The sequence below is a fragment of the Cydia amplana genome, chromosome 11 (assembly GCF_948474715.1).
Source record: "Cydia amplana chromosome 11, ilCydAmpl1.1, whole genome shotgun sequence".
NCBI classification, from domain to species: Eukaryota; Metazoa; Arthropoda; class Insecta; order Lepidoptera; family Tortricidae; genus Cydia; species Cydia amplana.
In genome coordinates this window covers 230,117-256,607 of record NC_086079.1, presented here as the reverse complement: position 1 = coordinate 256,607, position 26,491 = coordinate 230,117, and the positions used below count along the sequence as shown (strand labels likewise).

Here is a 26,491-nt window from a genome sequence, read left to right as displayed (position 1 = left end):
GTGTCGCAGGCCACGAGACGCCGAGCGTGGTGGCGGGGGCGGGGCCGAGCAGTACTACCAGGCGTTCAAGCACCACACCGAGCAGATCTCGCTCGCACTCACACACGCCAAGGAGAACACCACCACGGCCGGTATGACGCTCAATGTCATTAAACAATCTCTTTACAATGACAATAACTTAGTGTACCAACCAGGCAACTCAGCTTTTCTTTGTGAAACGTCAAAAAGATAGTCAAGATAAAACATTTGTTACGTCACAAGTAATCCACCTTTTATTAAGTTCTTATTAATTTAAAGATCATTTTTCCGTAAAGTTCTTTGTAATGTAATCTATAAAGAATTTTTCACGATGAAACGACCCTAGCAAAATAAAGTAATAATATGACCATCGCTACATGTTACCAGCACCCCCGAAAACCTTGAAAACGACCCCTGAATGTTTTAAGAAAATGTATAAAGATTATTAGTGTATAAATGTGTGTGTGTGTGTGTGTGTGCAGGTGTAATCCGCTCGCTGTGGCGCGTGTCGGACGCGCTGATCTCGGGCGAGCGCATGCTGCGGGACGCGCAGGACGCGTGGGCCTCGCCCCCGCCCAAGCCCGCCAAGCCTCTCGACGCCACCGGTATGTATCATGTTCCTAAGGCCCAGCCATAAAAATAAAAAATCCAAAATTTGTCACTGAAAATTGAACCTATAGTCTAGGAAATAGAGTTGATTTTGCATTGTTTGAAAACTGAATGAAACAATGCAAAAGCGACTGTTCCAATAGGCTACATGACTAATTTTTTTATATAGTATCAATCGATCGGGTTTGTTTTTAGGATCAAATGTCTATATGGGACCCATTGCATTAAAGTAACACAAAAGTCAGAAATTGTAGTCATAGTCCGACAGTCGCACTTCACTCGCGAAACGCCCTATACAAAACGGCCAGAGGCCGTGACGTCATCGCCCACGTTGTAGTATGGACAAAACAATAAAATTGCGTTTTTGTCGGTGAAATATTGCGTTTATGTATATAGTTGCTATACAATATTTTTTTTGGTGAAATGTATGGAATCGAATGGTACCCTTACTTTTATCGTTTTTGGAAGTTAAAAAAAACTTAAATTTTGAAACTTTCAGGTCCTGTATTTTTGTAATTTTTCAATATTTTATTTTATTATCCACATTATTGTGATAAATTGCTCGTTTCCTATCTATTTTACTAGATTTTGTTATAAAATTCAACATGTGTCAACATCCCTATTGAATATGATTTAAATTTCATCGACCTGAAGAAGTACTATAGGTAGGACCTTACGAGGTTATGTTTCTCTGAACTTGTCGACTACTACAGTAGGCATGTTATTGTCGTTGCCACCGACGAACATTTTGCTTGATAACGTCAGTTTTACATAAATTACACCGTTACTATTTGCCATAGATGTAAGTAAAATGAGGTAGATATGGTACCAGGCGCACGATCGTGAGCCGTTAAATATAGTTTACGGAACCTATATCATAGAGAAAAAAAATACATAGAGTGCGCACTCCATACATCAGTTCAGACTATTAATTTCAGTGTCTACATCTAGCATCGAGTAGCGGAACTATCAGTACTGCTACTTGACAATAGATGTAGCCACCGACCGGAAAGTCTTATGCTGTTGAGATAAGACTTTCCGGTCGGTGCTAATAGTCTTTTTGGTACTAAAACTGATGTATGGAGTGAGCACTCTATGTATTTTTTTCTCTATGCCTATATTTAGTTAGTCGTATGAGTGACGCCAACCTGTCGAAATCGTTAGATCAAATTTTAGTTTTGTCAACTATGAACAGTATGAACGTCACACGTCTACATAAATAAAAGGTCATTGCTATTTGCACTATATCTGTTCCTTTATAAATCATAAAAATTATTTAATAATAAAATATTATTTACAGTGGAAGAGAAATCAGACTTGGAAGAGTCGACCGGAGAAAGCGAAAACTCAGGTGACTACCGTCATACTCTGTATTGTTGCCCGCCGCTTACAAGTCTATTGTGACACCAGTATTTTCAGTAGTCTCAGATTTCAATACAAAGTGTATCTCTGATAGTCTCAAAACGGGGATGCAAAATGCATTTTTTTTTTTAAAAAAGCCTTTTTTATTGACTTTGTCAGCATACAATAAGTATTTTCTAAATTTCTAGATGCTATCTTGAATTTTAGATTACATTGTGCATTGCCTGTCAGTACCTGCATAACGCGACTGTTTTATATTGTCATATATTTTATTCCTATATTAAAGCATCATAAAACACGCGACAAACATTCTGTAAATGACTTGTAGACCTTGGGCAACAATATTATACATTATTGAAGAATATCGGAAACTTCCTGCAATATTAAAAAGGCACCACTTATGTGTTCGCAGAGGGGCCCCGCGAGCCCCGGGACGAGAAGGACCACGCTGGTAAGACTACTATAATAGTGATAATTCACATAGTGAATATAGAGCCAATCATGTCAAATAAAAACTGAAATCCTCTACTTAGGTCATACTGAAAATTCCTGGACTGGCCACTTAGAAAAAATAAGTTTTCTCATATATCAAAATCCAGAAACTCGTATAAGGTACCAATTTAAAGTCAATCTTAATAAATTATTTGTAACTTGATTTTGGGAATTATCTATACTGAAATAGATGTCATATATCATATACTAAAGAAAAAGTGACCAAGGCCTCCGAACAGAAATAAAAAAAATATTTTTTCTACTCCCGTACTTTTATTTGTCATTTAAAAGGTCGTACACACACCTTTAAACCCCTATGTTATAGTTGTCAAGACAAGTCTTTAGTCTATTCCCCAAAAAAGTATTTGTGCATACACGCAGTATCTTTTTGGTACTTTTACGATACTTCGTGTAATCACCACTTTAAAAAATATTGTATGAAATACATTGTTGCCAACCTAATTTTAATTGTCATCTCTGACAGATGAGTACTAACTAGTAGAAAAGAAACAATAAAATTGCTTCAGAAGTCAGAAACGCGCATGTGACACCCGTAATATAGCAAGATCCATAGACTACGAATACCGCTTAGCGTTGCTTGTTAGTCTCCATAGGCTACTGTGGTCCAAATCGAGAAAAAAAACTGTCCAATATTGTAATTTAACTAAGAGCAAGTACCAGGGCCTCATGAGTTACAAGAAGGTGTCGCTGACCAACCGGCCGTGGGGCGCGGGGCGCGGTGGCCGGGTTTGGTTTGTTTACCTACATATATGTCCTATATGATTCCACTTGTTTAAAATATTATTTTTGTTGAATGAAAAATATTTGTTAAATTTACAAATTTTTTTCAAAGTGCTTGGTCGTAGAAAAAGTATTGTATGCAACGTTGTTTAACTGAGTCAAAAAATACTCGTGGCGTCTTTATTAACAATTTTCGGCTTCGCCTCAAATTGTTACTCACGCCACTCGCCTTTTTTGACCCCTTTTAAACAACGGTTGCATAAAATACTATAATAAAATGATTTGTTCCCTAGCAGCATTTAGTCAAAATAAATTAATTAAATAAATCATATAAATTACAAATTGTGCAAGCCACATAAAAAATGGATTATCTAATACAACATAATTTAAAAAAAGGTTTATCATCCGTATATGAGACCGGTTATGTATTAACCGGCATACGTCATTAAAGAATGTTACTATATGTACATATGTATGTGTACCGGTGAACAGGTGGCGAGGAAGACGAGGAGAAGGGAGACAAGAAGACGGTGCGGCAGATCCTGTCGCAGCTGCTGTCCAACAAGGAGGCCTCCCATCAGGTACTATATACTTACTATTAAACAAGAAGACGGTGCGGCAGATCCTGTCGCAGCTGCTGTCCAACAAGGAGGCCTCCCATCAGGTACTATATACTTACTATTAAACAAGAAGACGGTGCGGCAGATCCTGTCGCAGCTGCTGTCCAACAAGGAGGCCTCCCATCAGGTACTATATACTTACTATTAAACAAGAAGACGGTGCGGCAGATCCTGTCGCAGCTGCTGTCCAACAAGGAGGCCTCCCATCAGGTACTATATACTTACTATTAAACAAGAAGACGGTGCGGCAGATCCTGTCGCAGCTGCTGTCCAACAAGGAGGCCTCCCATCAGGTACTATATACTTACTATTAAACAAGAAGACGGTGCGGCAGATCCTGTCGCAGCTGCTGTCCAACAAGGAGGCCTCCCATCAGGTACTATATACTTACTATTAAACAAGAAGACGGTGCGGCAGATCCTGTCGCAGCTGCTGTCCAACAAGGAGGCCTCCCATCAGGTACTATATACTTACTATTAAACAAGAAGACGGTGCGGCAGATCCTGTCGCAGCTGCTGTCCAACAAGGAGGCCTCCCATCAGGTACTATATACTTACTATTAAACAAGAAGACGGTGCGGCAGATCCTGTCGCAGCTGCTGTCCAACAAGGAGGCCTCCCATCAGGTACTATATACTTACTATTAAACAAGAAGACGGTGCGGCAGATCCTGTCGCAGCTGCTGTCCAACAAGGAGGCCTCCCATCAGGTACTATATACTTACTATTAAACAAGAAGACGGTGCGGCAGATCCTGTCGCAGCTGCTGTCCAACAAGGAGGCCTCCCATCAGGTACTATATACTTACTATTAAACAAGAAGACGGTGCGGCAGATCCTGTCGCAGCTGCTGTCCAACAAGGAGGCCTCCCATCAGGTACTATATACTTACTATTAAACAAGAAGACGGTGCGGCAGATCCTGTCGCAGCTGCTGTCCAACAAGGAGGCCTCCCATCAGGTACTATATACTTACTATTAAACAAGAAGACGGTGCGGCAGATCCTGTCGCAGCTGCTGTCCAACAAGGAGGCCTCCCATCAGGTACTATATACTTACTATTAAACAAGAAGACGGTGCGGCAGATCCTGTCGCAGCTGCTGTCCAACAAGGAGGCCTCCCATCAGGTACTATATACTTACTATTAAACAAGAAGACGGTGCGGCAGATCCTGTCGCAGCTGCTGTCCAACAAGGAGGCCTCCCATCAGGTACTATATACTTACTATTAAACAAGAAGACGGTGCGGCAGATCCTGTCGCAGCTGCTGTCCAACAAGGAGGCCTCCCATCAGGTACTATATACTTACTATTAAACAAGAAGACGGTGCGGCAGATCCTGTCGCAGCTGCTGTCCAACAAGGAGGCCTCCCATCAGGTACTATATACTTACTATTAAACAAGAAGACGGTGCGGCAGATCCTGTCGCAGCTGCTGTCCAACAAGGAGGCCTCCCATCAGGTACTATATACTTACTATTAAACAAGAAGACGGTGCGGCAGATCCTGTCGCAGCTGCTGTCCAACAAGGAGGCCTCCCATCAGGTACTATATACTTACTATTAAACAAGAAGACGGTGCGGCAGATCCTGTCGCAGCTGCTGTCCAACAAGGAGGCCTCCCATCAGGTACTATATACTTACTATTAAACAAGAAGACGGTGCGGCAGATCCTGTCGCAGCTGCTGTCCAACAAGGAGGCCTCCCATCAGGTACTATATACTTACTATTAAACAAGAAGACGGTGCGGCAGATCCTGTCGCAGCTGCTGTCCAACAAGGAGGCCTCCCATCAGGTACTATATACTTACTATTAAACAAGAAGACGGTGCGGCAGATCCTGTCGCAGCTGCTGTCCAACAAGGAGGCCTCCCATCAGGTACTATATACTTACTATTAAACAAGAAGACGGTGCGGCAGATCCTGTCGCAGCTGCTGTCCAACAAGGAGGCCTCCCATCAGGTACTATATACTTACTATTAAACAAGAAGACGGTGCGGCAGATCCTGTCGCAGCTGCTGTCCAACAAGGAGGCCTCCCATCAGGTACTATATACTTACTATTAAACAAGAAGACGGTGCGGCAGATCCTGTCGCAGCTGCTGTCCAACAAGGAGGCCTCCCATCAGGTACTATATACTTACTATTAAACAAGAAGACGGTGCGGCAGATCCTGTCGCAGCTGCTGTCCAACAAGGAGGCCTCCCATCAGGTACTATATACTTACTATTAAACAAGAAGACGGTGCGGCAGATCCTGTCGCAGCTGCTGTCCAACAAGGAGGCCTCCCATCAGGTACTATATACTTACTATTAAACAAGAAGACGGTGCGGCAGATCCTGTCGCAGCTGCTGTCCAACAAGGAGGCCTCCCATCAGGTACTATATACTTACTATTAAACAAGAAGACGGTGCGGCAGATCCTGTCGCAGCTGCTGTCCAACAAGGAGGCCTCCCATCAGGTACTATATACTTACTATTAAACAAGAAGACGGTGCGGCAGATCCTGTCGCAGCTGCTGTCCAACAAGGAGGCCTCCCATCAGGTACTATATACTTACTATTAAACAAGAAGACGGTGCGGCAGATCCTGTCGCAGCTGCTGTCCAACAAGGAGGCCTCCCATCAGGTACTATATACTTACTATTAAACAAGAAGACGGTGCGGCAGATCCTGTCGCAGCTGCTGTCCAACAAGGAGGCCTCCCATCAGGTACTATATACTTACTATTAAACAAGAAGACGGTGCGGCAGATCCTGTCGCAGCTGCTGTCCAACAAGGAGGCCTCCCATCAGGTACTATATACTTACTATTAAACAAGAAGACGGTGCGGCAGATCCTGTCGCAGCTGCTGTCCAACAAGGAGGCCTCCCATCAGGTACTATATACTTACTATTAAACAAGAAGACGGTGCGGCAGATCCTGTCGCAGCTGCTGTCCAACAAGGAGGCCTCCCATCAGGTACTATATACTTACTATTAAACAAGAAGACGGTGCGGCAGATCCTGTCGCAGCTGCTGTCCAACAAGGAGGCCTCCCATCAGGTACTATATACTTACTATTAAACAAGAAGACGGTGCGGCAGATCCTGTCGCAGCTGCTGTCCAACAAGGAGGCCTCCCATCAGGTACTATATACTTACTATTAAACAAGAAGACGGTGCGGCAGATCCTGTCGCAGCTGCTGTCCAACAAGGAGGCCTCCCATCAGGTACTATATACTTACTATTAAACAAGAAGACGGTGCGGCAGATCCTGTCGCAGCTGCTGTCCAACAAGGAGGCCTCCCATCAGGTACTATATACTTACTATTAAACAAGAAGACGGTGCGGCAGATCCTGTCGCAGCTGCTGTCCAACAAGGAGGCCTCCCATCAGGTACTATATACTTACTATTAAACAAGAAGACGGTGCGGCAGATCCTGTCGCAGCTGCTGTCCAACAAGGAGGCCTCCCATCAGGTACTATATACTTACTATTAAACAAGAAGACGGTGCGGCAGATCCTGTCGCAGCTGCTGTCCAACAAGGAGGCCTCCCATCAGGTACTATATACTTACTATTAAACAAGAAGACGGTGCGGCAGATCCTGTCGCAGCTGCTGTCCAACAAGGAGGCCTCCCATCAGGTACTATATACTTACTATTAAACAAGAAGACGGTGCGGCAGATCCTGTCGCAGCTGCTGTCCAACAAGGAGGCCTCCCATCAGGTACTATATACTTACTATTAAACAAGAAGACGGTGCGGCAGATCCTGTCGCAGCTGCTGTCCAACAAGGAGGCCTCCCATCAGGTACTATATACTTACTATTAAACAAGAAGACGGTGCGGCAGATCCTGTCGCAGCTGCTGTCCAACAAGGAGGCCTCCCATCAGGTACTATATACTTACTATTAAACAAGAAGACGGTGCGGCAGATCCTGTCGCAGCTGCTGTCCAACAAGGAGGCCTCCCATCAGGTACTATATACTTACTATTAAACAAGAAGACGGTGCGGCAGATCCTGTCGCAGCTGCTGTCCAACAAGGAGGCCTCCCATCAGGTACTATATACTTACTATTAAACAAGAAGACGGTGCGGCAGATCCTGTCGCAGCTGCTGTCCAACAAGGAGGCCTCCCATCAGGTACTATATACTTACTATTAAACAAGAAGACGGTGCGGCAGATCCTGTCGCAGCTGCTGTCCAACAAGGAGGCCTCCCATCAGGTACTATATACTTACTATTAAACAAGAAGACGGTGCGGCAGATCCTGTCGCAGCTGCTGTCCAACAAGGAGGCCTCCCATCAGGTACTATATACTTACTATTAAACAAGAAGACGGTGCGGCAGATCCTGTCGCAGCTGCTGTCCAACAAGGAGGCCTCCCATCAGGTACTATATACTTACTATTAAACAAGAAGACGGTGCGGCAGATCCTGTCGCAGCTGCTGTCCAACAAGGAGGCCTCCCATCAGGTACTATATACTTACTATTAAACAAGAAGACGGTGCGGCAGATCCTGTCGCAGCTGCTGTCCAACAAGGAGGCCTCCCATCAGGTACTATATACTTACTATTAAACAAGAAGACGGTGCGGCAGATCCTGTCGCAGCTGCTGTCCAACAAGGAGGCCTCCCATCAGGTACTATATACTTACTATTAAACAAGAAGACGGTGCGGCAGATCCTGTCGCAGCTGCTGTCCAACAAGGAGGCCTCCCATCAGGTACTATATACTTACTATTAAACAAGAAGACGGTGCGGCAGATCCTGTCGCAGCTGCTGTCCAACAAGGAGGCCTCCCATCAGGTACTATATACTTACTATTAAACAAGAAGACGGTGCGGCAGATCCTGTCGCAGCTGCTGTCCAACAAGGAGGCCTCCCATCAGGTACTATATACTTACTATTAAACAAGAAGACGGTGCGGCAGATCCTGTCGCAGCTGCTGTCCAACAAGGAGGCCTCCCATCAGGTACTATATACTTACTATTAAACAAGAAGACGGTGCGGCAGATCCTGTCGCAGCTGCTGTCCAACAAGGAGGCCTCCCATCAGGTACTATATACTTACTATTAAACAAGAAGACGGTGCGGCAGATCCTGTCGCAGCTGCTGTCCAACAAGGAGGCCTCCCATCAGGTACTATATACTTACTATTAAACAAGAAGACGGTGCGGCAGATCCTGTCGCAGCTGCTGTCCAACAAGGAGGCCTCCCATCAGGTACTATATACTTACTATTAAACAAGAAGACGGTGCGGCAGATCCTGTCGCAGCTGCTGTCCAACAAGGAGGCCTCCCATCAGGTACTATATACTTACTATTAAACAAGAAGACGGTGCGGCAGATCCTGTCGCAGCTGCTGTCCAACAAGGAGGCCTCCCATCAGGTACTATATACTTACTATTAAACAAGAAGACGGTGCGGCAGATCCTGTCGCAGCTGCTGTCCAACAAGGAGGCCTCCCATCAGGTACTATATACTTACTATTAAACAAGAAGACGGTGCGGCAGATCCTGTCGCAGCTGCTGTCCAACAAGGAGGCCTCCCATCAGGTACTATATACTTACTATTAAACAAGAAGACGGTGCGGCAGATCCTGTCGCAGCTGCTGTCCAACAAGGAGGCCTCCCATCAGGTACTATATACTTACTATTAAACAAGAAGACGGTGCGGCAGATCCTGTCGCAGCTGCTGTCCAACAAGGAGGCCTCCCATCAGGTACTATATACTTACTATTAAACAAGAAGACGGTGCGGCAGATCCTGTCGCAGCTGCTGTCCAACAAGGAGGCCTCCCATCAGGTACTATATACTTACTATTAAACAAGAAGACGGTGCGGCAGATCCTGTCGCAGCTGCTGTCCAACAAGGAGGCCTCCCATCAGGTACTATATACTTACTATTAAACAAGAAGACGGTGCGGCAGATCCTGTCGCAGCTGCTGTCCAACAAGGAGGCCTCCCATCAGGTACTATATACTTACTATTAAACAAGAAGACGGTGCGGCAGATCCTGTCGCAGCTGCTGTCCAACAAGGAGGCCTCCCATCAGGTACTATATACTTACTATTAAACAAGAAGACGGTGCGGCAGATCCTGTCGCAGCTGCTGTCCAACAAGGAGGCCTCCCATCAGGTACTATATACTTACTATTAAACAAGAAGACGGTGCGGCAGATCCTGTCGCAGCTGCTGTCCAACAAGGAGGCCTCCCATCAGGTACTATATCACTACATAGTATGAATCAAAGTCGCTTCCCGCTGTCTGTCTGTCGGGTCTGTCCCTATATACAGGGTGGAAAGACAAGTCGGGCCCTGGAGGGAAACTACCTTAAATCCTTAAGCTGGCTCATTTTACTTTAAGGAGACATTCCTTCATTTTTAAAAAGAAACAAAACTGCATTCAATGATTTTCTAAAACTCGCTTGCCTCGCCCGGGACTCGAACCGACTAAAAATTCAAAAAAATAAAAACTCGCAATTTTATTCTACTAGTCGATACAGTTAATGTTAATGATAACATTTCTCCAAGAAACATTAGGTCTTACACTCGTCTATCGTACAAAATATCCATAAAATCTAATATTTAGTATACTCAAGATTTTTTTAGACAAGCCAAATTGAAGAAAAAAAGAAAAATACTTTGAATGCAGTTTTGTTTCTTTTTAAAAATAAAAGAATGTCTCCTTTAAGTAAAATGAGCCAGCTTAAGGATTTAAGGTAGTTTCCCTCCAGGGCCCGACTTATCTTTCCACCCTGTATATGCTAGAACTTTAAAACTACGCAACGGATTTTCATGCGATTTTTTTAAATAGAGTGATTCAAGAGGAAGGGTTATGTATAATTTGTTACCCCGTGCGATACCGGGGCGGGTCGCTAGTTTTTACAATGAAACACAAACAACTGATTTAAGCATAACCCTTTAACCGCCAAAGACGGCTACAGACGCGCACAGGTTAATATTATTTCTGAAAAGGAAGAAAATAAATATTTTTGCCACATCTTGTTATTTGAAAGGGTCTATTGGTCTATTGTTTCCCAAAAAGTTTTGAATCGTAAGTGTATTGTTTGCCCGCATTTTCGTTAGTCATAATTAATTTGGTTCAGAAACGCATCACTTTTCAGGTTTGCCATAAAACAAACCTAACCTATCTATAGGATAACCGCATGAAAACCCTGAAAAGTGTACGGTTTCGTTTTATGACCAATGATAATATGTCTTAAAACTTTATGGGAAATAAAGGCACCCCAATTTGAAAACTGGAACCGAATTAATGGTAGTTGAATGATGAACATTCCTTGTGGTTATATAGGTTATAGGTATTCGCGGGCTTGGTTTCCGCAACTCGACGTCATATTATTGCGCCTATTTTGCGTGATGGGTTGGCGGCCTATTCCTGCCAACCCAGCTCTACCAGGAAGCCTAGCAGACCCTTGACGTTGCCGACGACTTAAATAAAGGCACCCCAATTTGAAAACTGGAACCGAATGAGTGGTAGTTGAATGATGAACATTCCTTGTGGTTGTAGCACGGGATCATAATCCCGCACGGTCTGGTGCCGGTGGTGGTGCACGTCGGCGGAGTGGGCTCCGTGGTCGCGGCCGCGCTCGCCTCCGTCACCTACCACCGCTCGCTGCGACTGCAGAATGAGTGGTAGTTGAATGATGAACATTCCTTGTGGTTGTAGCACGGGATCATAATCCCGCACGGTCTGGTGCCGGTGGTGGTGCACGTCGGCGGAGTGGGCTCCGTGGTCGCGGCCGCGCTCGCCTCCGTCACCTACCACCGCTCGCTGCGACTGCAGAATGAGTGGTAGTTGAATGATGAACATTCCTTGTGGTTGTAGCACGGGATCATAATCCCGCACGGTCTGGTGCCGGTGGTGGTGCACGTCGGCGGAGTGGGCTCCGTGGTCGCGGCCGCGCTCGCCTCCGTCACCTACCACCGCTCGCTGCGACTGCAGAATGAGTGGTAGTTGAATGATGAACATTCCTTGTGGTTGTAGCACGGGATCATAATCCCGCACGGTCTGGTGCCGGTGGTGGTGCACGTCGGCGGAGTGGGCTCCGTGGTCGCGGCCGCGCTCGCCTCCGTCACCTACCACCGCTCGCTGCGACTGCAGAATGAGTGGTAGTTGAATGATGAACATTCCTTGTGGTTGTAGCACGGGATCATAATCCCGCACGGTCTGGTGCCGGTGGTGGTGCACGTCGGCGGAGTGGGCTCCGTGGTCGCGGCCGCGCTCGCCTCCGTCACCTACCACCGCTCGCTGCGACTGCAGAATGAGTGGTAGTTGAATGATGAACATTCCTTGTGGTTGTAGCACGGGATCATAATCCCGCACGGTCTGGTGCCGGTGGTGGTGCACGTCGGCGGAGTGGGCTCCGTGGTCGCGGCCGCGCTCGCCTCCGTCACCTACCACCGCTCGCTGCGACTGCAGAATGAGTGGTAGTTGAATGATGAACATTCCTTGTGGTTGTAGCACGGGATCATAATCCCGCACGGTCTGGTGCCGGTGGTGGTGCACGTCGGCGGAGTGGGCTCCGTGGTCGCGGCCGCGCTCGCCTCCGTCACCTGCCACCGCTCGCTGCGACTGCAGAATGAGTGGTAGTTGAATGATGAACATTCCTTGTGGTTGTAGCACGGGATCATAATCCCGCACGGTCTGGTGCCGGTGGTGGTGCACGTCGGCGGAGTGGGCTCCGTGGTCGCGGCCGCGCTCGCCTCCGTCACCTACCACCGCTCGCTGCGACTGCAGAATGAGTGGTAGTTGAATGATGAACATTCCTTGTGGTTGTAGCACGGGATCATAATCCCGCACGGTCTGGTGCCGGTGGTGGTGCACGTCGGCGGAGTGGGCTCCGTGGTCGCGGCCGCGCTCGCCTCCGTCACCTACCACCGCTCGCTGCGACTGCAGAATGAGTGGTAGTTGAATGATGAACATTCCTTGTGGTTGTAGCACGGGATCATAATCCCGCACGGTCTGGTGCCGGTGGTGGTGCACGTCGGCGGAGTGGGCTCCGTGGTCGCGGCCGCGCTCGCCTCCGTCACCTACCACCGCTCGCTGCGACTGCAGAATGAGTGGTAGTTGAATGATGAACATTCCTTGTGGTTGTAGCACGGGATCATAATCCCGCACGGTCTGGTGCCGGTGGTGGTGCACGTCGGCGGAGTGGGCTCCGTGGTCGCGGCCGCGCTCGCCTCCGTCACCTACCACCGCTCGCTGCGACTGCAGAATGAGTGGTAGTTGAATGATGAACATTCCTTGTGGTTGTAGCACGGGATCATAATCCCGCACGGTCTGGTGCCGGTGGTGGTGCACGTCGGCGGAGTGGGCTCCGTGGTCGCGGCCGCGCTCGCCTCCGTCACCTACCACCGCTCGCTGCGACTGCAGAATGAGTGGTAGTTGAATGATGAACATTCCTTGTGGTTGTAGCACGGGATCATAATCCCGCACGGTCTGGTGCCGGTGGTGGTGCACGTCGGCGGAGTGGGCTCCGTGGTCGCGGCCGCGCTCGCCTCCGTCACCTACCACCGCTCGCTGCGACTGCAGAATGAGTGGTAGTTGAATGATGAACATTCCTTGTGGTTGTAGCACGGGATCATAATCCCGCACGGTCTGGTGCCGGTGGTGGTGCACGTCGGCGGAGTGGGCTCCGTGGTCGCGGCCGCGCTCGCCTCCGTCACCTACCACCGCTCGCTGCGACTGCAGAATGAGTGGTAGTTGAATGATGAACATTCCTTGTGGTTGTAGCACGGGATCATAATCCCGCACGGTCTGGTGCCGGTGGTGGTGCACGTCGGCGGAGTGGGCTCCGTGGTCGCGGCCGCGCTCGCCTCCGTCACCTACCACCGCTCGCTGCGACTGCAGAATGAGTGGTAGTTGAATGATGAACATTCCTTGTGGTTGTAGCACGGGATCATAATCCCGCACGGTCTGGTGCCGGTGGTGGTGCACGTCGGCGGAGTGGGCTCCGTGGTCGCGGCCGCGCTCGCCTCCGTCACCTACCACCGCTCGCTGCGACTGCAGAGGCACAGGTATCTTATTACACTTGCTTTTTAGGGTTCCGTACCCAAAGGGTAAAAACGGGACCCTATTACTAAGACTCCGCTGTCCGTCCGTCCGTCACCAGGCTGTATCTCACGAACCGTGATAGCTAGACAGTTGAAATTTTCACAGATGATGTATTTCTGTTGCCGCTATAACAACAAATACTAAAAACAGAATAAAATAAAGATTTAAGTGGGGCTCCCATACAACAAACGTGATTTTTGACCGAAGTTAAGCATCGTCGGGCGGGGTCAGTACTTGGATGGGTGATCGTTTTTTTGCTTGTTTTTTGTTGATGGTGCGGAACCCTCTGTGCGCGAGTCCGACTCGCACTTGCCCGGTTTTTTTCAACCTTGCGGCTCCCTATGCAAGAAGAACCGGCCAAGTGCGAGTTCGACTAGCGTTCCAAGGGTGCCGTACATTAAGTCCGACTCACGCTTGACTCACTTGACTGCACATTTTTTATAAGTTTAGACCCAGTAGTTTCGGAGATAAGGGTTCCGTTTTATCCTTTTGAGGCACGGAACCCTAAAAATGGCATTGGCTCCATAGTAAAAGTTTTTTAGACTACATATTCTCTTATAAGAGGTGAAAGTTTAGGTTTTCGTTAAAAAAGTTATCTTTCGGGTGTTTTGTTAAATATCCTGACTGAATTTTTTAGTCATATTTTTAATTTATGCCGAGGACGATTTTTTTTCTCTACTTGTACGGTACTTCCGAGGTTTGGACGCATGATTTTAGACCAAAATTTTTGATCGCCAAACCCATGTAATAGGTACATTGTATGAAATTGTGCAGCACCCAGTCGGAGGCCGACGAAGCTGAAGCCGGTGCAGGAAAGGACCGGGTCGACGGCGACAAGAGTAAGGCCAAGTCCAACGACCACATCGAGGTCCTACTTAAGGTATTTCAATCTTCCTATTATATGCCGTTACATCTCTATTCACACCCGCAACTAATTCCAGTTACTTAACATAATGTAGAACTCTCCGCAAAGCAGAAACACTTAAAATACCTACCTTCTTCAAAAGAAATAAATGCACGGTGTACCACAAGGAAGCTACTTAGGTCCATTTTTCTTCCTGCCAAAAATCTATGATGTTTTGAAAGAAATAAAAGATTCTGTCTGTCCTGCCAGTTACTCCCAGTTAATTGACATTATAAACGAAGATGTCGAAGATAAATAAAAGAAGAAGAAATACATTTATTTAGCATCAGGTACAAGTAACACACAATACACGTAACACAAACAATTTAGATGCTGAACAGGATCCCCACTCAGCATAATGCCACGGCAAGCCATGACGCTGACTTTCAGTGGGTACCTGACTTAAAACTAATCTACATCTAAACTAAACGAGTGGCAACACACAATTCAGACACAAATTAAAAAGTACGAATAAACTTAAATTAGACAGTAGTTCAGCATTTTAGCATGCTTAACGTTGCGGACCGTTGTTGTCTTGCATACTGGAGTTACTGGTTACAGGTTCAACAAGTATAGTAAATATAGTTGGTCAAACCAATTTGTCAGTCAGTAAGAACCTAAGGGTGCTAGTACTAGTGTAAGACAAAGATAGTATGATTCTCTCTGTCTATGTTTAAAATGAGACAGTCCTTTGACAAACTATATGCTATACATTGTTCAGGATGGGCTGCTGTGCCGCATCTACTACGCGCCGCAGTTCCACCGGCTCCGGCACGCGCTGCTCGCGGCGCTCGACGACCGCGACCAGCCGCGCCTCGGCGACGCGCGCTGCTGCGACGACCTCAAGGACAAAGGTGATGATACATTCGTTATAAGTTGGTCAGGATGGGCTGCTGTGCCGCATCTACTACGCGCCGCAGTTCCACCGGCTCCGGCACGCGCTGCTCGCGGCGCTCGACGACCGCGACCAGCCGCGCCTCGGCGACGCGCGCTGCTGCGACGACCTCAAGGACAAAGGTGATGATACATTCGTTATAAGTTGGTCAGGATGGGCTGCTGTGCCGCATCTACTACGCGCCGCAGTTCCACCGGCTCCGGCACGCGCTGCTCGCGGTGCTCGACGACCGCGACCAGCCGCGCCTCGGTGACGCGCGCTGCTGCGACGACCTCAAGGACAAAGGTGATGATACATTCGTTATAAGTTGGTCAGGATGGGCTGCTGTGCCGCATCTACTACGCGCCGCAGTTCCACCGGCTCCGGCACGCGCTGCTCGCGGCGCTCGACGACCGCGACCAGCCGCGCCTCGGCGACGCGCGCTGCTGCGACGACCTCAAGGACAAAGGTGATGATACATTCGTTATAAGTTGGTCAGGATGGGCTGCTGTGCCGCATCTACTACGCGCCGCAGTTCCACCGGCTCCGGCACGCGCTGCTCGCGGTGCTCGACGACCGCGACCAGCCGCGCCTCGGTGACGCGCGCTGCTGCGACGACCTCAAGGACAAAGGTGATGATACATTCGTTATAAGTTGGTCAGGATGGGCTGCTGTGCCGCATCTACTACGCGCCGCAGTTCCACCGGCTCCGGCACGCGCTGCTCGCGGCGCTCGACGACCGCGACCAGCCGCGCCTCGGCGACGCGCGCTGCTGCGACGACCTCAGGGACAAAGGTGATGATACATTCGTTATAAGTTGTTCAGGATGGGCTGCTGTGCCGCATCTACTACGCGCCGCAGTTCCACCGGCTCCGGCACGCGCTGCTCGCGGCGCTCGACGACCGCGACCAGCCGCGCCTCGGCGACGCGCGCTGCTGCGACGACCTCAAGGACAAAGGTGATGATACATTCGTTATAAGTTGGTCAGGATGGGCTGCTGTGCCGCATCTACTACGCGCCGCAGTTCCACCGGCTCCGGCACGCGCTGCTCGCGGCGCTCGACGACCGCGACCAGCCGCGCCTCGGCGACGCGCGCTGCTGCGACGACCTCAAGGACAAAGGTGATGATACATTCGTTATAAGTTGGTCAGGATGGGCTGCTGTGCCGCATCTACTACGCGCCGCAGTTCCACCGGCTCCGGCACGCGCTGCTCGCGGCGCTCGACGACCGCGACCAGCCGCGCCTCGGCGACGCGCGCTGCTGCGACGACCTCAAGGACAAAGGTGATGATACATTCGTTATAAGTTGGTCAGGATGGGCTGCTGTGCCGCATCTACTACGCGCCGCAGTTCCACCGGCTCCGGCACGCGCTGCTCGCGGCGCTCGACGACCGCGACCAGCCGCGCCTCGGCGACGCGCGCTGCTGCGACGACCTCAAGGACAAAGGTGATGATACATTCGTTATAAGTTGGTCAGGATGGGCTGCTGTGCCGCATCTACTACGCGCCGCAGTTCCACCGGCTCCGGCACGCGCTGCTCGCGGCGCTCGACGACCGCGACCAGCCGCGCCTCGGCGACGCGCGCTGCTGCGACGACCTCAAGGACAAAGGTGATGATACATTCGTTATAAGTTGGTCAGGATGGGCTGCTGTGCCGCATCTACTACGCGCCGCAGTTCCACCGGCTCCGGCACGCGCTGCTCGCGGTGCTCGACGACCGCGACCAGCCGCGCCTCGGTGACGCGCGCTGCTGCGACGACCTCAAGGACAAAGGTGATGATACATTCGTTATAAGTTGGTCAGGATGGGCTGCTGTGCCGCATCTACTACGCGCCGCAGTTCCACCGGCTCCGGCACGCGCTGCTCGCGGCGCTCGACGACCGCGACCAGCCGCGCCTCGGCGACGCGCGCTGCTGCGACGACCTCAAGGACAAAGGTGATGATACATTCGTTATAAGTTGGTCAGGATGGGCTGCTGTGCCGCATCTACTACGCGCCGCAGTTCCACCGGCTCCGGCACGCGCTGCTCGCGGTGCTCGACGACCGCGACCAGCCGCGCCTCGGTGACGCGCGCTGCTGCGACGACCTCAAGGACAAAGGTGATGATACATTCGTTATAAGTTGGTCAGGATGGGCTGCTGTGCCGCATCTACTACGCGCCGCAGTTCCACCGGCTCCGGCACGCGCTGCTCGCGGCGCTCGACGACCGCGACCAGCCGCGCCTCGGCGACGCGCGCTGCTGCGACGACCTCAGGGACAAAGGTGATGATACATTCGTTATAAGTTGTTCAGGATGGGCTGCTGTGCCGCATCTACTACGCGCCGCAGTTCCACCGGCTCCGGCACGCGCTGCTCGCGGCGCTCGACGACCGCGACCAGCCGCGCCTCGGCGACGCGCGCTGCTGCGACGACCTCAAGGACAAAGGTGATGATACATTCGTTATAAGTTGGTCAGGATGGGCTGCTGTGCCGCATCTACTACGCGCCGCAGTTCCACCGGCTCCGGCACGCGCTGCTCGCGGCGCTCGACGACCGCGACCAGCCGCGCCTCGGCGACGCGCGCTGCTGCGACGACCTCAAGGACAAAGGTGATGATACATTCGTTATAAGTTGGTCAGGATGGGCTGCTGTGCCGCATCTACTACGCGCCGCAGTTCCACCGGCTCCGGCACGCGCTGCTCGCGGCGCTCGACGACCGCGACCAGCCGCGCCTCGGCGACGCGCGCTGCTGCGACGACCTCAAGGACAAAGGTGATGATACATTCGTTATAAGTTGGTCAGGATGGGCTGCTGTGCCGCATCTACTACGCGCCGCAGTTCCACCGGCTCCGGCACGCGCTGCTCGCGGCGCTCGACGACCGCGACCAGCCGCGCCTCGGCGACGCGCGCTGCTGCGACGACCTCAAGGACAAAGGTGATGATACATTCGTTATAAGTTGGTCAGGATGGGCTGCTGTGCCGCATCTACTACGCGCCGCAGTTCCACCGGCTCCGGCACGCGCTGCTCGCGGCGCTCGACGACCGCGACCAGCCGCGCCTCGGCGACGCGCGCTGCTGCGACGACCTCAAGGACAAAGGTGATGATACATTCGTTATAAGTTGGTCAGGATGGGCTGCTGTGCCGCATCTACTACGCGCCGCAGTTCCACCGGCTCCGGCACGCGCTGCTCGCGGCGCTCGACGACCGCGACCAGCCGCGCCTCGGCGACGCGCGCTGCTGCGACGACCTCAAGGACAAAGGTGATGATACATTCGTTATAAGTTGGTCAGGATGGGCTGCTGTGCCGCATCTACTACGCGCCGCAGTTCCACCGGCTCCGGCACGCGCTGCTCGCGGCGCTCGACGACCGCGACCAGCCGCGCCTCGGCGACGCGCGCTGCTGCGACGACCTCAGGGACAAAGGTGATGATACATTCGTTATAAGTTGTTCAGGATGGGCTGCTGTGCCGCATCTACTACGCGCCGCAGTTCCACCGGCTCCGGCACGCGCTGCTCGCGGCGCTCGACGACCGCGACCAGCCGCGCCTCGGCGACGCGCGCTGCTGCGACGACCTCAAGGACAAAGGTGATGATACATTCGTTATAAGTTGGTCAGGATGGGCTGCTGTGCCGCATCTACTACGCGCCGCAGTTCCACCGGCTCCGGCACGCGCTGCTCGCGGCGCTCGACGACCGCGACCAGCCGCGCCTCGGCGACGCGCGCTGCTGCGACGACCTCAAGGACAAAGGTGATGATACATTCGTTATAAGTTGGTCAGGATGGGCTGCTGTGCCGCATCTACTACGCGCCGCAGTTCCACCGGCTCCGGCACGCGCTGCTCGCGGCGCTCGACGACCGCGACCAGCCGCGCCTCGGCGACGCGCGCTGCTGCGACGACCTCAAGGACAAAGGTGATGATACATTCGTTATAAGTTGGTCAGGATGGGCTGCTGTGCCGCATCTACTACGCGCCGCAGTTCCACCGGCTCCGGCACGCGCTGCTCGCGGCGCTCGACGACCGCGACCAGCCGCGCCTCGGCGACGCGCGCTGCTGCGACGACCTCAAGGACAAAGGTGATGATACATTCGTTATAAGTTGGTCAGGATGGGCTGCTGTGCCGCATCTACTACGCGCCGCAGTTCCACCGGCTCCGGCACGCGCTGCTCGCGGCGCTCGACGACCGCGACCAGCCGCGCCTCGGCGACGCGCGCTGCTGCGACGACCTCAAGGACAAAGGTGATGATACATTCGTTATAAGTTGGTCAGGATGGGCTGCTGTGCCGCATCTACTACGCGCCGCAGTTCCACCGGCTCCGGCACGCGCTGCTCGCGGCGCTCGACGACCGCGACCAGCCGCGCCTCGGCGACGCGCGCTGCTGCGACGACCTCAAGGACAAAGGTGATCATACATTCGTTATAAGTTGGTCAGGATGGGCTGCTGTGCCGCATCTACTACGCGCCGCAGTTCCACCGGCTCCGGCACGCGCTGCTCGCGGCGCTCGACGACCGCGACCAGCCGCGCCTCGGCGACGCGCGCTGCTGCGACGACCTCAAGGACAAAGGTGATGATACATTCGTTATAAGTTGGTCAGGATGGGCTGCTGTGCCGCATCTACTACGCGCCGCAGTTCCACCGGCTCCGGCACGCGCTGCTCGCGGCGCTCGACGACCGCGACCAGCCGCGCCTCGGCGACGCGCGCTGCTGCGACGACCTCAAGGACAAAGGTGATGATACATTCGTTATAAGTTGGTCAGGATGGGCTGCTGTGCCGCATCTACTACGCGCCGCAGTTCCACCGGCTCCGGCACGCGCTGCTCGCGGCGCTCGACGACCGCGACCAGCCGCGCCTCGGCGACGCGCGCTGCTGCGACGACCTCAAGGACAAAGGTGATGATACATTCGTTATAAGTTGGTCAGGATGGGCTGCTGTGCCGCATCTACTACGCGCCGCAGTTCCACCGGCTCCGGCACGCGCTGCTCGCGGCGCTCGACGACCGCGACCAGCCGCGCCTCGGCGACGCGCGCTGCTGCGACGACCTCAAGGACAAAGGTGATGATACATTCGTTATAAGTTGGTCAGGATGGGCTGCTGTGCCGCATCTACTACGCGCCGCAGTTCCACCGGCTCCGGCACGCGCTGCTCGCGGCGCTCGACGACCGCGACCAGCCGCGCCTCGGCGACGCGCGCTGCTGCGACGACCTCAAGGACAAAGGTGATGATACATTCGTTATAAGTTGGTCAGGATGGGCTGCTGTGCCGCATCTACTACGCGCCGCAGTTCCACCGGCTCCGGCACGCGCTGCTCGCGGCGCTCGACGACCGCGACCAGCCGCGCCTCGGCGACGCGCGCTGCTGCGACGACCTCAAGGACAAAGGTGATGATACATTCGTTATAAGTTGGTCAGGATGGGCTGCTGTGCCGCATCTACTACGCGCCGCAGTTCCACCGGCTCCGGCACGCGCTGCTCGCGGCGCTCGACGACCGCGACCAGCCGCGCCTCGGCGACGCGCGCTGCTGCGACGACCTCAAGGACAAAGGTGATGATACATTCGTTATAAGTTGGTCAGGATGGGCTGCTGTGCCGCATCTACTACGCGCCGCAGTTCCACCGGCTCCGGCACGCGCTGCTCGCGGTGCTCGACGACCGCGACCAGCCGCGCCTCGGTGACGCGCGCTGCTGCGACGACCTCAAGGACAAAGGTGATGATACATTCGTTATAAGTTGGTCAGGATGGGCTGCTGTGCCGCATCTACTACGCGCCGCAGTTCCACCGGCTCCGGCACGCGCTGCTCGCGGCGCTCGACGACCGCGACCAGCCGCGCCTCGGCGACGCGCGCTGCTGCGACGACCTCAAGGACAAAGGTGATCATACATTCGTTATAAGTTGGTCAGGAACTTTCTGCCTAGTACTAAATTATTATTTAACTCGGGTGTGGGAACACGAGCATCTTTAGTGAATTTAAATCTATCTATTTTTAATATTTAAACTTGTCCCCTATACTTATTTTTTCAAAATTGGAATATTTTTATGTTATTTCTACTCAGAATCATGAGCTCTTTTGATCCTAATAGGAGAAAAGAAGTGTCCCAAAATGTCCATACATTTTTCGATCTTTCCATTCCGTGACCGCCATACAAAGTCTATGAAAAATGGTAACGGAAAGGGAAAAAACCTTGGGACTCTTTTTTTCTCCTATTAGGAAAGAAAGAACTCTTGATTCTGAGTAGAAATAACTAAAGAAAAGAAAAAAATAAATTCACAAATAAAAAAATAAGTGTATGGGACAACTTTAAATAAAATGGCCCAGGTATAACAATCCTGAAATATTTGTTGCAGACAAAAGTCTGTGCGATATCGAAGAGGGTTTCATCCGTTCGCTGGCGCACTGCGTGCCCTGGGCGGCCAAGGGCGGGAAATCAGGATCCACGTTCTGCAAAACCAAAGGTATCAGTATGACTAGGGTTTGCAATCCGGATCCGAAATGTATGAAATTATTCGGATCTGGATCCGCGGATCATCCCATACATTTCGGATTCGTCGTGCAAACCCTAAGTACGACAATAAATGACAGCTGGCAATGTGACATTCTCTTTACAACACGGTATAATGAGAGGGAATCTCACTGCAATGTTTTGCCGCCAGAGTGCAGCACTAGCGCCTTTCGTAAACCATATAGAGTAACTTATACATAATGTGCCTTAAACTGTTTTTTGACAAGTTTTCATAGCCAGTAAAATATGACATTGATACATCAATGCAGTTTGTTTACAAAGGGTCTACCGGGAAATCGAAACTCAGCTATTTGCCTCTTTAAAGCTCGAATATGCAAGAGTGATAGAGAGGATAGATAACAAAATTTCGACTCTCTCATTTGCGGTAGACCCTTAGATTGTGACTGATTGTGGAACTGGCGCCCCCTACGCAGAGTTTCGTGTAATATTCCCTATTGGCCTACCTATATCTACCAATATCTTGGAGTCATACAATAATATGCTTAAAATTTTAATCATTTCTACATATGTACATATGTTTTTTGCATGCCTGTCGGTCAAATATAGCGACACCACTTATTGTAAGATTACCATCACTGTATGTACTACCTATATTTGCAAATAAAACATTTTGAATTTGAATTTTTGGCACAAAATAGATGTGTTAATAGATAGTGTTCGGCAGATGACCGCTACGTTCTGAAAGAGATGACGAAGCCGGAGTGGACGCAGTTCCTGGAGTTCGCGCCGCACTACTTCAGCTACATCACCAGCTGTCGCAGCCAACAGCTGCCCAGCCTATTAGGTATTTCAATTTTAAATAATATAAAAATTTAAATGTCATTTACTACCTACCTTGAATATTCTTGATCGACAGATTTTTCTCGTTATTTATTATGATTTTTTTAATATTCTTTTCTTTTTTGTTTTTTTTTGTTAAATATTAATTAGGGGTTTTTTTAGAGAAGAACGAAAATTTTATTATTTTTGCGCTACGACGCACGGCTTTTAGGAGATACAGCCCTATAAAGATTTTTCTTTTTTTTTTTTTACTTTTTTGTGTTTTTTAAATATTACTCAGAGATTTCTTAAAGAGGAACGAATTTGATTATTTTTGCGCTTCGACGCACGGTTTAGGAGATACAGCCCTATAAAGATGAAAAAAAAAGAAATCGAACTATAAAGCAAATTTTTTTTATGACTGAATGCCACGATGCTGTCACAAATATCTGTGAAATGGAAATTAAAAAAGAGCCACTTCCCGGCCTAGGCGTGCAACTATGTATGAAATTTCATTAAAGACTTTTCGTCTGGCCGCTCCCGAGACGTGATATTTCCGAGCCTAATATGAACATCAATATTAAATAAATAATTTATGCTCATAAGCAATAATGTGTCAACCCACATTCATTTTGCAATAAGAAGCCAACTCAAAAAATGAAATGAAATTTATTAATGTATGTTGAGAAAGGGTTACATATTAAGCATAAATTAATTGCTACTCTAGTAGTCTCACCAAACTCTAACTTTTCAGGCGTACAATACATTTCACACACAATCACATTATACAATATCAATTTAAAATAATTATAACTAAGTAACTAAATTGACGCTTAAGAGGCCTTATTCCTTAGAGCGTTCACCGATTTCACGAAATAACACTCGATAGATGGCGTTGGCGCTCGGTACGCGAGCGCCGGCAAAGTTAAGCGCGTTTCAACGCAGGCGAGAATAATATTGATACTTTTCAATTTAATTGCAAAGTAACATTATTTTTAGCGTTATATTGGCACTCTTTATTTTATTTTATAAGCATGGTAGTAGTCAATAGAGTGTATGTGTTGGGATAATATATAACCAGAGGCGAGTAAATAATAACAATATTTACCTCTGGCATGGAATTATTGTGACAATCACTCTTCTTATGAATAAGGTGTATTCGGGTATTTCCGAATGAACGAATAGTGGCGGATAATTCCGAAAGCTGACTCTTACTACAACGGAATATGAGTGATTTTACAATGATTTTCGGAATTACCCGAATAAACCTTACTACTAATATTCGTCATTGTAGTAGTGTTGTATTTTCAAACTTCTTTAGCGGCGCTGTGCACTTTTTGAGGTGGGGAAAAAATGTTAAACTCGCGACAGATCACGTGACCGTAAGACGGACACGCGACCTGATCAAAAAACTGTTACAATGTTATTGAGTTTTTCTTTATTGATTTAAATGCCATCTAGTGAGTTTCCCTCTAACCGGTATTAATATAACTCGAGTACCAACAGTGATGTGCTTAGGGGTTTCAAGTAATGCGACGAAATAACGCTAGATGGCATTAACATCAATTATACACAGTGCTGCAGACATTTTGCACTAGTCATTGAGTTTTCACTTCTGCCGGCACTCCCGGAGTGCAACCCGTTGTTTTTTTTTACAAACCATGACAAACCATGAGTTTTGTTTACATTTTTGCTGCCCACAAATTGTCGTCTTTTTGTACTATTTCTGTTTTTAGGGGAAAGTCGGGGCCCGTCCATACTGCAAATAAACATGTTTCTTTATTTGTGATATGCAACTGGCCCTATCTGTTAAAACCAGTCATTGTTTTTATTTAAAACCATGATACCGTTGACTACATTCCACATTTTTTTTTGTTTGATGGCCTCGTCGGGGTCAATACCGAAATCCGATTATTTATATTATGCCATCTTCGCTCCACTCCATTAAGATACCCTGGACAGAGGGCCTACCGCGAACCACGTTCGACGTGTTACCTCCCTGACACACTTACGTACGAATTTACAAGTGCAACAGAGAGGCAACACGTCGAACGTGGTTCGCGGTAGGCGCTCAGGCCTATGGAACTCTCCGCGCGAGCACGGATTTATACCTACGAATCTCTTCCCGTTCACGGTAGAAAATCAAGCTAGTTGGTCGCCGGCGCTCGAATATGCCAAAATGTATGCGAAATAAATGTCTTCTTCACGAACAAATAACACATGTTGTAGTGTGGAATTGTGGATGGATGCAGAAACAAAAAAAAAACTAATAAAAAAATCCGTGTTTGCTCTACCGATTGATAGGAAAAGTAACTATTAGACGTTCTCAATATAAGTACTTATACCAATTTTTTTTACGATAGTCGCAAGCTACGTAGTATGCCGTTTTATAAACCGCGTAGTGTTTACGCGGTTTATAAAACGGCGTAAACACTACGGTTACTGTAGGGAGATATGACCTTTTAAAATATTTCGCAGTCACTCATCATAATAAATAATAAAATAAGGAAAAACCCTAACTTAAGACAAAAGATAAATAAAGAGAATAATAAAATAAATTTATAAGTAATTAATAATGATTGTTGTGTTAAATTTGAACCCTATGCATGCATGTTCAATTACATTCCTGCCTTCTCTTTCTATGTATATCTATCCTTTAGTCGCCTAATAAACCCGTACAAGATCACACGTCTTTCTGATTTATTTAAATCCAAAAATCCAAAATAGTTAAAAGTGAACCTTATTACAACCATCATATGGTCGCAATCGAACCGGATCAATTAGTGCATCGGACACCGGCCGCCCGGCGGCGAGAACAATAGCGAGCCGCATTCCAGAGATAAGGAGCCGGCAGATGCTAACGAATTGCACCTCAAACTAATGAGTTTATTTGATTATTAACAAGTTTTATTGCTAAAAGTTATAACGGCGTTTTAATAGACTTGTACGTGAAATTGCAGTGTTTTATCGTTAACAATGACTGAAAAACAAAAACAATTACTCGCTGTGCTTGAGGATAGTGCTACAGTGCTTCGGAAAACACAAGTTAACCTAAAGAAATGCCCTAAGGAGAGATTAACCAAGGGTTACATCGAGTCTCGGCTTAAAATGATTGACGAATACTGGGCTACGTTTAACCACAGTCACCAAGAGTTGGTCAAGGCTACACCTACGGAACAAAGGGGTGTTTTACCATACTTTTTAAACGAAGAATTCTTTGTTTACGAAGATTTGTACAACGTACTCAGAGGAGATTTGATGGACCGAATTGCAAGTTTAATGCATGAAACTTTGATGGAAACTTCTGTTGCTAACTCCAGCTATGCTATAGCAGGAACACAAAACAACTTCGTACGTTTGCCGCGGATCGAGTTACCTACTTTTAGTGGAAGCTACGAAGAGTGGCCCGCGTTCAAGGATTTATTCATATCACTCGTGCATAACAACAAGATGTTAAGTGACGTACAAAGGCTACATTATTTGAAGACAAGTGTTACTGCTGAAGCGTCGTCATTACTGAGGCACATTCAAATTACGTCTGATAATTATTCACAAGCATGGCTCATCCTGAA

At 49.2% G+C, this 26,491-nt stretch overlaps 1 protein-coding gene across 1 annotated transcript in view; it reads left to right on the top strand.

Moving 5' to 3' along the window:
* LOC134652289 (putative 1-phosphatidylinositol 3-phosphate 5-kinase) overlaps window positions 1-26,491 on the top strand; it is a 78,626-nt gene that overhangs the window by 40,471 nt on the left and 11,664 nt on the right. The window contains exons 24-53 of the mRNA XM_063507461.1: window positions 10-131; window positions 501-623; window positions 1,928-1,978; window positions 2,381-2,440; window positions 3,715-3,803; window positions 13,722-13,846; window positions 14,658-14,763; window positions 15,509-15,641; window positions 15,827-15,931; window positions 15,990-16,130; window positions 16,316-16,425; window positions 16,487-16,619; window positions 16,805-16,945; window positions 17,131-17,271; window positions 17,457-17,597; window positions 17,783-17,892; window positions 17,954-18,086; window positions 18,272-18,412; window positions 18,598-18,738; window positions 18,924-19,033; window positions 19,095-19,227; window positions 19,413-19,553; window positions 19,739-19,879; window positions 20,065-20,205; window positions 20,391-20,531; window positions 20,717-20,857; window positions 21,043-21,183; window positions 21,369-21,509; window positions 21,985-22,092; window positions 22,825-22,944. Coding sequence (XP_063363531.1) covers window positions 10-131; window positions 501-623; window positions 1,928-1,978; window positions 2,381-2,440; window positions 3,715-3,803; window positions 13,722-13,846; window positions 14,658-14,763; window positions 15,509-15,641; window positions 15,827-15,931; window positions 15,990-16,130; window positions 16,316-16,425; window positions 16,487-16,619; window positions 16,805-16,945; window positions 17,131-17,271; window positions 17,457-17,597; window positions 17,783-17,892; window positions 17,954-18,086; window positions 18,272-18,412; window positions 18,598-18,738; window positions 18,924-19,033; window positions 19,095-19,227; window positions 19,413-19,553; window positions 19,739-19,879; window positions 20,065-20,205; window positions 20,391-20,531; window positions 20,717-20,857; window positions 21,043-21,183; window positions 21,369-21,509; window positions 21,985-22,092; window positions 22,825-22,944 — 3,704 coding nt within the window. The remainder of the gene's footprint in view (window positions 1-9; window positions 132-500; window positions 624-1,927; window positions 1,979-2,380; window positions 2,441-3,714; window positions 3,804-13,721; window positions 13,847-14,657; window positions 14,764-15,508; window positions 15,642-15,826; window positions 15,932-15,989; window positions 16,131-16,315; window positions 16,426-16,486; window positions 16,620-16,804; window positions 16,946-17,130; window positions 17,272-17,456; window positions 17,598-17,782; window positions 17,893-17,953; window positions 18,087-18,271; window positions 18,413-18,597; window positions 18,739-18,923; window positions 19,034-19,094; window positions 19,228-19,412; window positions 19,554-19,738; window positions 19,880-20,064; window positions 20,206-20,390; window positions 20,532-20,716; window positions 20,858-21,042; window positions 21,184-21,368; window positions 21,510-21,984; window positions 22,093-22,824; window positions 22,945-26,491) is intronic.